The sequence below is a fragment of the Zootoca vivipara genome, chromosome 11 (assembly GCF_965207765.1).
Source record: "Zootoca vivipara chromosome 11, rZooViv2.hap1.1, whole genome shotgun sequence".
NCBI classification, from domain to species: Eukaryota; Metazoa; Chordata; class Lepidosauria; order Squamata; family Lacertidae; genus Zootoca; species Zootoca vivipara.
This window is the reverse complement of record NC_142594.1, coordinates 42,117,688-42,131,744: the sequence shown is the minus strand read 5'-3', so window position 1 is coordinate 42,131,744 and position 14,057 is coordinate 42,117,688. Positions and strand designations below refer to the sequence as shown.

The 14,057-nt window shown below is 45.6% G+C and overlaps 1 protein-coding gene and 1 long non-coding RNA gene across 2 annotated transcripts in view; one reads left to right on the top strand and one right to left on the bottom strand.

Annotated features, from left to right (window-relative positions):
- Positions 1 to 8,752, bottom strand: part of CCNY (cyclin Y) — a 111,796-nt gene extending 103,044 nt beyond the window's left edge. Inside the window, exon 1 of the mRNA XM_035130426.3 lies at positions 8,599 to 8,752. Within this exon, the coding sequence (XP_034986317.1) occupies positions 8,599 to 8,752 (154 nt within the window). The remainder of the gene's footprint in view (positions 1 to 8,598) is intronic.
- LOC148684284 (uncharacterized) lies at positions 8,695 to 9,274 on the top strand. The gene is made up of 2 exons (XR_015946272.1): positions 8,695 to 8,819; positions 8,865 to 9,274. It is a non-coding gene; the product is annotated as an uncharacterized LOC148684284 (long non-coding RNA).
- The last annotated feature ends 4,783 nt before the right edge of the window (positions 9,275 to 14,057 follow it).

Genomic DNA, 14,057 nt, shown 5'->3' with positions numbered 1-14,057 from the left:
GTGTGACTAGCCCAAGGTCACCCAGCAGCAGCATGTGGAGGAGCGGAGACGTGAACCCGGTTCCCCAGATTACGAGTCTACCGCTCTTAACCACTACACCACACTGGCTCTCGGGGGGGGGGGAGACATGCAGTGAGGAAAATTCCTTTAAAGCCACTATCAAGACTGTAATGAAATCTACAATGTTGTGTTTGTCTCTACTAGCTCAGGTACAGGCGAGGGGGCTGAGAAAAAGGTCTGTCACTGGAGCTCCCAATGGGTTCTTATTCCTACTTTAAAAAGATTTTTTTAAAAAACCACTACTCCAACATAAAGGGGGGAGGGAAGCATCAATTTTGCTTTCTTTACATTCTCAATGACCTTGCCCAGAGCAAAATGCAAAGTATCTACAGAGAAAGTGAATACATTTTAATCTGTGCATGCAAGTTCATGTACTAACAGAAATGAAGAGGAAACTTCTTCCCTACCCATCCTTCAAAAAAACGACAGATAAGCAAAAGTCACCGTTAGGTCCTCCAACATAAGATAGATATAGCTAGAAAGGAAATTAGTAATTGATTCCAAATCTAAATTAGCTTTCAAGCTACAGAGTCCTCTCTGATTATCTTCCTCTAACCTAGTAAGAGAGCTCGATGCAACATGGCAGAATTGTGCATTCAAACATCTACATTTACCATAAACATTTCCAGAACTCATGCAAAGGGGTAGAGAAAGAAAAAAAACCACATATTCTGTTAGTGATTATTTGGAAATTGTGAAGAGGTCACAGGAATGCAAGAACAACTTGCTAACAGACACTCATACCCATAAATTGCTGAATCAGTAATGTACAAGGGAAACTTCACAGGGAAACAAACGAACTTTGATCTGGTTCCTTCACCCACTTCACTCTTCAACTTCCCTGTTCTCTCCACAATGACACTGCACCTGGAAAAATGCAACTATATGCCATCATATATAATCCTTTTTATGCAAACCACATAACGATGAACAGTGGCGGAGCACACTGAATAGCCATTTAAGTATTTGCTGCTTACTCTTTCTGGCATACACCACGTATCCTCATTAACTAACAAGACTAGCAAGGAGTTAATAATCCCTCTTTTAAAAGGAGCAGGTCTCTTCATTTAGTACAGTGGTACCTTGGTTTAAGTACACAATTGGTTCTGGAAGTCTGTACTTAACCTGAAGCGTACTTAACCTGAAGCGAACTTTCCCATTGAAAGTAATGGGAAATGGATTAATCTGTTCCAGATGGGTCCGTGGAGTACTTAACCTGAAGCATACTTAACCCGAAGTATGAGTGTAATTGGTTCTGGAAGTCAGTACTTAACCTGAAGCGTACTTAACCTGAAGCGAACTTTCCCATTGAAAGTAATGGAAAGTGGATTAATCCGTTCCAGACGGGTCCGCGGAGTACTTAAACTGAAAGTACTTAAACCGAGGTAAGACTGTACTTTGTTTTGCTGCTGCATCCTCCAGGAATGAAAGCTGAGATTTAAGTTGGTGAAGGTCTTCGCTCTCAAAGCTATTATTGTATGAGCAGCTCTACAACCACAGGGGCGAACACTGCCTTCTAAAGTGGCTTTCTAGCACCTTCCTGCACTTGACATTTAAGTGGCAATATATGCCAGAAACATTTCAATTTCTACGCATTTACTCTTTACCCAGTAGCAAGCTTCAAATATGTAATATAGCTGGTTTTTTAATGAAAAATGAATAAATTACACATGTGATTTAAATTTACAGCCATACAATGTGCTATGAATTAAGACCACTTTCACAGCTCAGTACAATCCGAGGCATAATTTTGTACTTTCTTTAATTATAAACCAATGGCAAATATGCATATACAAAGAATTTCCTTGGCTTTTCATCAAAGTGGAAAGAATGGCAAGGTCTTGGCAGCCAGCACCACTCTGCCACAGCAAGCACTGAAACCAGAAGGGTTTTAAGAGACAAGAGTTTAGAATGAGATGTGCAAACAGAAAAGCTTCTGGCTACCATTACTACTAAGCTCCCAAGGCAACATCTCATGTTTGGCAAGACCAATAGGAGAAATTGTGCCATGGCTGCGGAATGACCACACAAGCATACATATCATACAACATAGGTGGAGTACTCAGTTCAATATCAACTATATAAATTTCAGCAATCACATCTGGATGGCATGGTAAGCCATAAACCATGGTTTGTTGTGAATAACCAGCTAGTGCATGCTGCCAAATGGTGCCACCCACGATCCTCCTCTGGTGTAACCAGGAACAACAAACCATTGGTTACTGGGACGTCCAGTTGGTTTCTGGATTATAGCTGGTTTCTCTCCAAACCAATCATGATCTGAAAAGGCTACCTTTGGTTTCCCCCTGGAAGAAACAACCACAATCACTAGTCCAAATGCAATGCTAACCCAAGGCTTATGGTTTATTACCCTGCTTGCGCTAAGAAAGGAGTGCAACAGGAGCACTCAGCAGCATGAATTAGCATGGTATTCATTCCCATATAGAAGCCTTATGGCTTCCCTTGCCATCCCAATACAGCCAATGTGCGAGCCTTTTAACAAAGTATGATCACTTATACATTTTCTAGTATTCTTATGTCTAGTTATTAAAAATTACTGATATGCCAACTGCCTTACACCTTATCTGCATATGCCTTGCCCAGACCTCTAACTGAATTAATACACAAGACATACGATTTACGTATTAGAATTCATTCAATTGTCAACCGCAAGGAAATAAAAAAAAATCAGCAGCACTGAAAGCTCACATTCCATATGATGAAACCACTCCAAAGTTTGTGTGTACTGTGTGTGTGTGTGTGTGTGTGTGTGTATGATGAAGACTATATTGTATCAATACTTTGAAAAACTATAAATATACTGATTCCTTAACAATGCACTCAATCCTTAACAGCACATGCACTATTTCACAGACTCAATATGGGTACGGTGTCCTGAATATGTTGCAACCCAATCTAACTGAACGTTCCTTTTTATTAAATTTTATTTAAGCAAGCCATACAAAGACTGCAAAACAATCTGTCTGCTGCTCTGAAACCCTGAGTCTTTTGCATCCAGTTCGACAAACCTAAAAGCTCTTGTACAATTCTGCCTTTGATCAAAAGAGTTTCCCACATACTTGGTTAAAGAAAATAAACTGCCCGTCTAGCAAATAAATCATGTTGAAAAACAATCCCCGGTAAAGAGTTCTTCCACCATGCACAAATTTAACACGAGATTGACATGCCATAAAAAGGAGGCCTGAATGGATTTTATTAGTGGCCCAGTTATACGGGATGCAGATTTCTGATCCGGAATTGACAATGTGAGATGTGATCTAGCAGCATTAGTGCTTCATTACAAGCATAAGGGACGTGGGTGGCGCTGTGATCTAAACCACTGAGCCTCTTGGGCTTGCTGATCAGAAGCTCAGCGGTTTGAATCCCTGCGAAGGGGTGAGCTCCCATTGTTCGGTCCCAGCTCCTGCCCACCTAGTAGTTTGAAAGCACGTCAAAGTGCAAGTAGATAAATAGGTACCACTCCGGCGGGAAGGCAAACAGCGTTTCCATGCGCTGCTCTGGTTCGCCAGAAGCGGCTTAGTCATGCTGGCCACATGACCCGGAAGCTGTCTGTGGACAAACATCAGCACCCTCGGCCTATAGAGCGAGATGAGCATGCAACCTCAAGAGTCGTCTGCGACTGGACTTAATGGTCAGGGCTACCTCTATCTTTACAAGCATGAGGGAGGAAGACATTGCATCAGAGCTTAAATTATTATGCTATTAATATTCAAACCCACCTCACAAACAGCATCTGGCATTGTCACAATATCCTGGATCAGCATGTGACATGAGTGGCAACATCAACAGCATAGCAGTGCAGAAATCATTGCATCTAATCTTAAATGCTAATTTGCCAGTGCTTCAGCTAATAGGATCATGTTGCAAGAGCATTTTAAGGATCAAATGCTGCTTTAGCCAGTTCTTAACAGCATTAATCCCCTAATTAATGGAATTTATACAACAGTTGCTTTTAGCAAAAGGTAGAGAGGGCCTGCAGTTGTTTAGTGCAACCAGTTGTTACACATGCCACAAAAAGGTCTTAATGGTGAGAAATACACAATTGGTTCCGGAAGTCTGTACTTAACATGTAGCGTACTTAACCTGAAGTGAACTTTCCCATTGAAAGTAATGGAAAGTGGATTAATCCGTTCCAGACGGGTCCACAGAGTACTTAAACTGAAAGTACTCAAATCGAAGCGTACTTAAACCGAGGTATGACTGTATCACTTAAAGAACCGGGGGGCAGGCGGGTGCCATAAATTCATCATCATCATCATCATCATAACAACAATAATTTATTTGTACCCCGCCCGTCTGGCTGGCTTCCAAGAAAGATTTAAAATACATTAACATTAAAATACATAAACTGAACCCTGAACATTATGGTCAAGAAGTAATCTTTTTCTTCAACAGCCAATGATAAAGAGTAACTTCAGTAAAAGGGCAAGGCCAGACAAATTCCTCCACTGTGAGAATGTGCAGGATTTTTGGAGTTTCAAGTTGTAAACAATTAAAGAGATGCAAGAATTATGGTGTCGGTCTTTTCAAGAAATGGCATGAGAGAGAGGATTTGTCTTATTGCATGCTGGAATCATCCTAGCCATCTCCAACTAGGAAATCTCCAATCGTTCTGACTGCGGAATTAAAGATACACAGTGCTATATGCCTGTTTGAGAGACAAAGACTTATTTCCCTTCCATCTTTCGATCCACACCAAACCTTGAGGTACTGAACCTGAAACAAGTTTGTTGGTATCCAATTCGGAGAAGCAATGCAAATAATGAACAAAAAAGACACGTGGTTATATATATATATATATATATATATATATATATATATATATATATATATATTCTTATATACCGGTATCATAAAATATTCGTATATTGCTGAGCTATCCATGTACAACAAATATCAACATTTATTTCAATCTATTTGACACATATTACATTGTTTATCTACTGGGGTTAATAATCCCACATACGGTATAAACACACTTGAATAAATCATTAACTGAGTAGAGAGCTCAGGCTAGGCCACACCCTCACCTCTGCTTTCATGCAAAATGAACCCTTTGAACACACTGTGGCTTTCAGCAAGGGGTCAAATCAAGTCCAGTGTAGATTATTTTGCAAAATGAAATCTTACACAAAACAATTATTTTTTAGAAGTGTCATTTTACCTTGAAAAGGTACAAAATAAATACCACACAGCACTGAGCACATCTTGTCAGATGGTCAGATTATTATATTTTTCTATAAGCGTGTCATAAAATGCACTCATTGCTAACCTGGCCTCTTCCGACTTTGCAACATAAGAATTAATCACTCTGAGGGCATTAGGAATGCTCATCAGCTACTCATCTGTGGCCCCAAAAAGTCTTCGAATATTAATTATTATTATTATTATTATTAAAGTGTTTTAAATCTTTCAACTTTAGCCAACATCCACACACTATTGAGAAACAATAGTCTATGCAATATTTCAAATCAAACCAATGCACCTGGGGAAATAATGTGTTAAAATAAAATATGTTGTATGAAAAAGTTGAAGCTACCAGTTTTGTTTTGTTTTTTTAAAAGAGAAACACATGTGTGGATGGATACACTTTTAAAAGAACTGACAAGATTCCAATTAACTAATGCAAAGGACACGCACTTGACAGGCAGGTCAGGATTTCCCAGACACTTTTCAAATACCTCTCTGACTCTAGCACAAGTGTTATTAATCCATTACTGTACAGTATACCAATGTTTTGTCAACCCATGCAGCTAAAGGCATCAGTTAAGATTGCCACAGAAGAAACCTGCCCAGTATCTGTAACTGTCTACATTTCTCAGTGAAATGTAGCACAAACTAGCACAAACCAGAACAATTATCCCATGATACGAATTCAGACCCGATGGACCGCAGCTTGTTTCTGAAACTGAATATAGACAAATTTTCAAGGCTATGGTTTGCATCCAGTGCTGGTCATACTTAGAATAGACCCAGTTAATGAGTAGAAGCCAGAACAAAAGTAACGAACGTGACTAACTTAGGTCTATTACTTTCAATGGGTCTACTCTTGAGTAGTTAATTGGTCACAACCCTACAAATCTGATTGAACTTGGGAGGCCTGTATACTGCAAGAATCCATGTATGTCCACAATATGTTGTGAAGCCCAAAAGGATAGCATTCTTAAATATTACAGGTTTTCCCCACAGATACACAGACTTTAAAAGGGCAGGGTGGGGGGGGACAAGAACCCAAATTTTCCTGTTGGAATATGCCCCATAAAAGGCAACACAAAAATGAGTGAAATTTGTTGCCTAGGAACACACTGCACCTTAAATAAAAAGTAACTGTGGGATTTTTGGGGGGGGGGGTTGAGGGGAGTATGAGGAAAAATACTGATGGGCCCCAACACAGGACGGCCTCCAAAAAGCCGCCCCCCCAGAGTGGCATGATAACATCCAAAAGCTTCTTCCATCAAAAACATGAGCAACATATGCTAGCATTTCCCACAACAGAATGACAGTGATGCTCACATGTGGATGGATGAACAGCATGAGGTAAAACAAAACAAAAACAAAAACAAAAAAACCCACAGTATTTTGAGGCTGCCACTTTCAAATGAAAGCGCCGGAGGCATGAGCTACACAAGAGGGGAAAAAAAAATTCAGTCAGTAATGAGATGGAGGGAGGAAAGGCACACCCCTGTCCCTTTCCTACCCCAGTAAAACAGTCTTCCCCAACCTTCATCATGGGCGTTGTAGTCCAAAAACAAGCAAAGTGCACCAAGTTAAGGGATATGTTAGGCTACCCTAGAAACAACATACCCTGAGAACCATCTCCCCTGGCTCTTCCCCATCTCACATGGGGGACCACAACAGGATTTTCAAGGTCATCCTCTGTTTCTCTTCACAAAAATGGCGGTCAGGGGGGAAAGACCTAGAGCTGCCCCTTCTCCTCCTTTCAAATACTGGCTATTTCTCTTAGTAACTCCAGGTCACACACACCCATTCCTCTGTGAACTGGAGTTGGGGCAGAACTGTTGGATGTTCCCTTCCCTTCTTACACAAAACAATTGAGAAGATCGGGAAGTGGGCAGAAATTACCGCATTGTCCCAAGACCTCTTGGTCACAGACCGAAGGGTTAGTTCCCGTCCCCCTTGGTATGGTGGCAGGGCAAAAACTGTGGCCCTTCAGATGTTTAGACTCTCCGATTCCCATCAGCCCCTGCCAGTACGGCCAATGGTCAAGCATGGTCATAGCTGTGGTAAAGCACCATCTATGGTGCATGGGGAAAGAATGTGCTTACCATGTTCCACCTTAGAAATTGTAGGTTTTGTTTATGAAGTAAGTTTGGCCTAGCCAACGTCCCACAAAACTGCACCATCCAGTTCTGTGGTACACTGGCTAGGTCACCCTAGCTTCACCAAGAAAATTAGCAGGGCAAGGTGAGAGACATTTTCCCTGCACAACTCTGCTAAAGAGACCAAGGGAAGTGACCTGGACCCCAGGCAAATTGTGGGACCTGCTCGATGACAATTGCTTCAAGAAAGTCTTTGAGCACAGGCATGACCTCCCTGAGCACAGCTCTCAACAAGAGAACATAGCTCCAGCACTGGCCCCCCCACACACAAAAAGCACTCGCAGCATGTGGAGACTCACTAGTAGCCCATGGAGAAAATATTTTTTTAAACCAAGGCATATTTCTTAGGTTGGAAGTTTGAAAAATGGTCCACATCTGACATCAGGATTTCAGGAGCTAGAAGAGACATATTGCCCCAGATGGCCTATTCCACCATGGCTGGGCCATTCTATCTACTACCAACTTGCTCTGTGGCAGGAAGGATCCTGGTTACTTTTTATATGTTGGTGCTGTTTAATGTGATTTAAACAACAACACCACCACAAACCATCTAAGCTGCCTTGGAAGGCTTTGCATCCTGAATATAAATACATGCAATAAATAAACAGAACTAAAAGGATGGGAAGGCCTCAAACCTCTTTGGTGGCCTCTGCTAAAGGATCCTTGAGACACCCAGCAGAGTCCCAAATCAAACCCTTTCCCCAAGGCTCTGCCATTAGGCAAGAGAGGCATATTTTGCTACCTGAGGTGGGGGGGGGCAGGTGGAGAAAAAAATAATCAAAATGCAATCCTCTTATGCAACTGACAATCTGCAACCCTTAATAGAACCCCCGAAATCTGACACCTCGTCACGCTTAACGGCAGAGCCCGCCCGAAGAGCAATCAGCACATGCTCAGAGGCTACCCCTCGCTTAACACACACACACACACACAAACAAGCTCAGGGGCGCTCTTCCGCATTCCTTCTTCGGGGACAGCTTTCAATTGCAAAGAAAGAAAGACCGCTCCAAGGCTCAAGTTTTTATTAAGCCGTCTTTGGAATGTTACTTGACGCGTGCAGGGAGGCTTTCCCACGTGCATGAGGGGGGATCTCTCTCTCTTCCCACATGCACGCCGCAATAACCCGGGGTCTCGCGCGGTTGTAGACGAGGGGGGGAGCGGGGGTCTCTCTCCTTACCGTCGATGTTCTCCCTGTCGCTGATGTGCTGCAGGTTGCATCCCGTGTCCTCCCGGCTCAGCTCGGTGTCGGGGCGGTAGGACTCCAGCCGTGAATGGGCATTCCTCCGCAGCTTGGGGCTGGACGACACGCAGCATGAGGTCGTGTTCCCCATCTCCGCCGCCCGTGGAAAGAGGAGGAGGAAGGAAGGAAAAAGAAGGGAAGGAAGGGTGGTGGTGGTGGTGGAGGAGGAGGAGGAGGAGGAGGAGGAGGAGGAGGAGGAGGAGGAGGAGGAGGAGGAGGAGGAGAGGAGGAGGAGGCAGCAGTCACCAGCGACGTCGAGAAGCCATCAGCTTGCTGGGAAACGGCAAGCGCCGCTGCGGGGCAAGACGACGGTGGCGGCGGCGGCAAGCGAGGCTCCCGCCGGCCGCGCTCCCCGGCGGCTGCTCGTGTGCCCCGAGGCTCATGCAAGCCGCCTTGCCCCGCCGCGCGGCTCAGTCCTCGTGCCCAGGCAGGCGGTGCTGCAAAGCCGGGCTATGTCTCTGCTGCTGCTGCTGCTGCTGCAGAGCCGCAGCCCCATTGCCCTCCGCCGCTCCGCCGCCTCTTCTTCCTCTTCCCAGCAGCAGTGGCAGGAGGGGCGGGCTGGCGGCGGCAACACCGCAGCCTTTTCTCCCCCGCCAGAGAGCAGAAGCGGCAGCAGCGGCAGCAAACCCCGAGGCTGCCTTTTGCAAAAAGGAAAGAAAAAAAAGAAGGGGGGGGGGAGAAAAGGGGAAAAACGGTTCCGGTTCAAGTGGGTGGGAACGCCGGGCTTGCTCGCTCTCGCCGCTGCTGCTGCTGCTGCTGCTGCTGCTGTGGCTGCCAGACAAACAGGGCAGGCAGGCGGGCGGGCGTCTGTTTCTTTAAGCAGCAAGCAGCGCCTCTTCTGCTCGCTCCTCCCGTCGGGGGAAGCCCGGCCCGTCCGCAGCCGAGCGGGAGAGGGAGGGGATCCCAGCCGCGGGCGGAGGGAAAAGCCCCCTGCAGGAGTCCCTGGACGGCGAGGAGCGGGAGAGTCGTCCGCGGCCAGAGACAGCACCGCCTTCCTCCTTTCTGCCGGCTGCCCTGGAAGGAAACGGGAAGGAGGCTCCTCCGCGGCCGGGATCTTCCTCTGCGTGGCTCCGCTGTGGGAGGTCTTGGTCTTCTGCTCTGCTTTCGCTCCCCGCCCCCAGCTTAGTTTTGGAAGTGACAAGCTGAGGGGCTGGGATAACGCGAGCCCCTTCTGGTTTAGGGGTTAGGAGGGCCCGATCCGAAAGACGCTGCTAGGGAGCAAGGTCTTGTGTTCGAGTTTCGGCACCACCAGTGCCCCAAATGGATGTAAAGGCTGGCTGGCTACCATCTGGGGGGGGGGTGCTTATTGGATGTCTGAAAGTTTCGGGGCAGGGGAGCAGCAACACAAATCAGCAAACGCGCATTTATAGCATGCGGACTTGGCATGGCACAGAAGGCAAAGCCAATCATCGCGATGACTGTAGATAAATTGTTTAGTTTGAACCCTACTGGTAGATCACCCCAAATCAGCTTCTCTTCTATTCATTTTACCCCCATTAATTTCTCTCTTTTGCAAATCAATTACACTATTCCCCCCCCAATTCATTACCCTCGCAAAGTTATGTTAAGTAAATTGATTACCTAAAATTAATATCCAACCAGTAACCAAGATCGCACTCAGTTTCTCCCAAATTCATATAGTGCACACATGCATACCCTTTGACCGCACATTATCTGGTTAGCAACCCTTTCAGGAGTTAGGAGATCCTGAATCACAGCAATTGTTGGCAGTAATTTTCCTCTTCTTAGTGCACAGCCAAAGCTTTCTGTGGCTGTTGTAGGATGTGGTTGTTCTGTATTTTGTTAATGAATTCTCTGTTTGTTTGTTTGTGTGTGTGTGTGTGTGTGTGTGTTTAAAAGGTTTTATTTCATTAGCTTGGGGGGGGGAGAATTCCTTATTTTATTTGATAGAGATGAAGGCTTACCTTTCCATGTAGTCAATGTCCTTCCTAAAAATGTGTCATCCAGAGCTGGACACAGTACCCCGGCTGTGGGATTTGGATTTTTGCAGCGGCAGCACTAGAGAGTCTTACCTCATCTGGAGTACCATACCGAGTTCTGGACACCACATCTGAAGAACAGTGCTAACAAACTGCATTGCGTCGAGAAGAAAGGAAAGCAGGATTATCTGGAAACTTTTGAAGATTGTTTGGACAAGTTGAACATGTTTAGCCTGGAGAATATCAGATTAAGGGGTAGTCTCTAGGTCTCTCTGAAGGGTTGTCACACTGCAAATGGAGCAGGTTTGTTCTTTGAGGGCAGAAATAGGCCCAGTGAGTGGAAAACTGCAGGCGTTCAGTGAAACATTATGAGAAACATCTTAACAGCAAGGGCTATTTGAGGGTTAAGCACATGGCACTGGGAGGTGGAGAGCTCTCCTTCACTCTTTGATCCTGCAGCCATAGAAGCTCCAGAACCTCTGACTGGCTGCCCAGGGGACATATCCACCAGCACTGAAGAAACGTGGAACATTCTCTGTTGGTGTGCAAGCCACAGTTCCTACATGCACAATTGGGTTGGAGTGTTTAGCTTAGTGTGTTTCTTGTTATTGTAGTTTTACTGGCTACCAATTCCCTTCTGGACTCCATTAAAAGTGCTAGTTTTGGCCTCTAAAGACCTTCAGAGCCTGGTACTGAAGGACTAGTGCTGCAGTTAGTAATTTTAGAGTCTAATGGAAGAGGACTCTTTAGACTGTGATGTCAGGGCTGGCTCTACGGGAAGGCTGGGTGGCGCGGGGGCGCCGCGCTGTGCACAGCGTCCGCCCACCAGCTGCGGCAAGAAAAGGGGTGGGGCAGGGGCGCGGGAGCGATCTCCGCACCACGGCGCCAGGGCGCCCGACATGCTTAAGACGGCCCTGTGTGATGTGTTTTACTCTTGTTATTTAAAACTGTGATACGAGTTAACCCTCTTGCCTTTGGAAGCCCCTCCTGTGAATCCTGCTGAATGGGGCCCTGTACTTCTGCCCCAAAGTCCTGCCTCGACAGTGTCAAGAGGAAGGATCACCTCTCACAGCTGAAACTTGTGTCAGTAACCAGTTGGTTAAACTAACGACAAGGTTAGGTGGGGATTTTGTGGCCCTCCAGATATTGGACTCCAACTCCCATCAGCCCCAGCCAGTATGAGCAATGGAATGTGGGAACTATAGTACAATGACATCTGGAGGGCCACTGGTTCCCAATCCCTGATTTAGGGTCTGATGCTGGTTTCCGTATTTATTTGTGTTTTTTTGTTGATGTTTTGCTTTCATCTAGTCATATGATTTGTGTGCCACTTTGAGATTTCAAAAAGCAATTTATAATCTCTAAAAATCAATCTGCCAGCAGATGCATTTCTGCCAACACAAGTCAACACAAAAGAATGTTCAATAAAAAGGGGATTAGTTGTCACCTTATGTCTTTGAAAGCAAATGTCACACACCTCTGGTGCTGCTGCTTTTAACAGCTGACCCAAATAAATGTGGGAATTAAATGTCAGAAAGGCATGCTCCAGCTTTGGTGGGGATGAATTAATTCATTTCAGCCAAACCAAAAAAGTGGGAAGCTTCTGTAAAAATGGTCATCATGTGAGCCACTGTTAAACAAAGCCTCTTCACTGTGCCATGGTTGGCTTGCTTAAAGGGTTATTGAATGGCGATATTGTTTGGCGCATTTCATTCAGTTAGAGACCACTTACTATATACCGTAGATTGCTGCTTACATGCATGAGTTTCCCTATTCTCTGAGGAGTCTCTGCAGAAAAACGGGAGCATCGCAAGTCCAGAGGCTGTAGGGTGGCCCACAGGCTGTATTCCCATGAACAAAAAAAAAAGAATTGTATTCAAACTAAATGGAAAATTGTATTTAACCTACACACTGGAACAGAGCCCAAACCATTACTTTGGAAGTCTTAATTGAAAATGAACTGGGACAGGCCTTGGAAATGCAAGTTACTAGTCCAGAATAAGGGTATATCGAGGAAGACTGAAGTGGTGGTATATTCACTGCCTCAAATCATAAGCATGTCAAGCGGCTGATAAGCTGCGCTAGGATGGAAACCTGTTGTTTTTGAAGGAGCTGTGATTGACGGTAATTCCCTGCCATTCACTTGGCCTGATTCTGCAGATCAACAGAGTTCAGCAGGCTACATCTGTGAGAGGGCGGACAGCCTTGCAGAATATAGCATCCTGCCAGTACTCAAACTGCTGTAGGTAACATTTAGAAAAGTATTTGGCAGCATGAAGCTGGATAGTGTGGCATAGAATCATAGAATTGCAGAGTTGGAAGGGACCCTGTGGGTCGTGTAGCCCAACCTCAATGCCGGAATCTCAGCTAAAGCATCCCTAACAGAGGGCCACCCAGTGATATTAATACCAGTTATATTAATCATTCCCAGACGAATCAGCTTTTATTGAAAGGGTTCTGAGTAACGCATAAGCATAGGAGACTGTGGGAGGGCCACAGCTCAGTAGCAGAACATCTGCTAGAAATGCAGAAGGTTCCAGGTTTAATCCCTGGCATCTCCAGGTAGGGCTAGAAAAAAGACTCCCTGTCTGCAGCTCTGGAGAGCCTCTGCCAGGCAGTGTCGATAGATGTACAAATGGTCTGACTTGGCCCAAGGCACCGTGCGATATTCCTATGTAAGCTTGCTTCTGCCAGGTCAGACTATTTGTAATAGTAATAGTAATTTATTATTTATAGCCCGCCCATCTGGCCGCCCCCCCCCGCCACTCTGGGCGGCTTCCAACACACATTAAAATGCATTAAAATATCACAGGTTAAAAACTTCCCTAAACAAGGCTGCCTTTAGGTACTTTCTAAATGTCAGGCAGTTGTTTATCTCTCTGATCTCTGATGGGAGGGCGTTCCACAGGGTGGGTGCCACTACCGAGAAGGCCCTCTGCCCGGTTCCCTGTAGCTTTGCTTGTCGCAGTGAGGGAACCGCCAGAAGGCCCTCGGTGCTGGATCTCAGTGTCCGGGCTGAACGATGGGGTGGAGACGCTCCTTCAGGTATACAGGACCGAGGCCGTTTAGGGCTTTAAAGGTCAGCACCAACACTTTGAGTTGTGCTCGGAAACGTACTGGGAGCCAATGTAGATCTCTCAGGACCGGTGTTATGTGGTCCCGGCGGCTGCTCCCAGTCATCAGTCTGGCTGCTGCATTCTGGATTAATTGCAGTTTCCGGGTCACCTTCAAAGGTAGCCCCATGTAGAGCGCATTGCAGTAGTCCAAGCGGGAGATAACTAGAACATGCACCACTCTGGTGAGACAGTCTGCAGGCAGGTAGGGTCTCAGCCTGCGTACCAGATGGAGCTGGTAGACAGCTGCCCTGGACACAGAATTAACCTGCGCCTCCATTGTACATCACAGCTGCCTACTTTGACTGGCAGCAGTTCCTGCCTAAGCCCTTGGGCAAAGGTA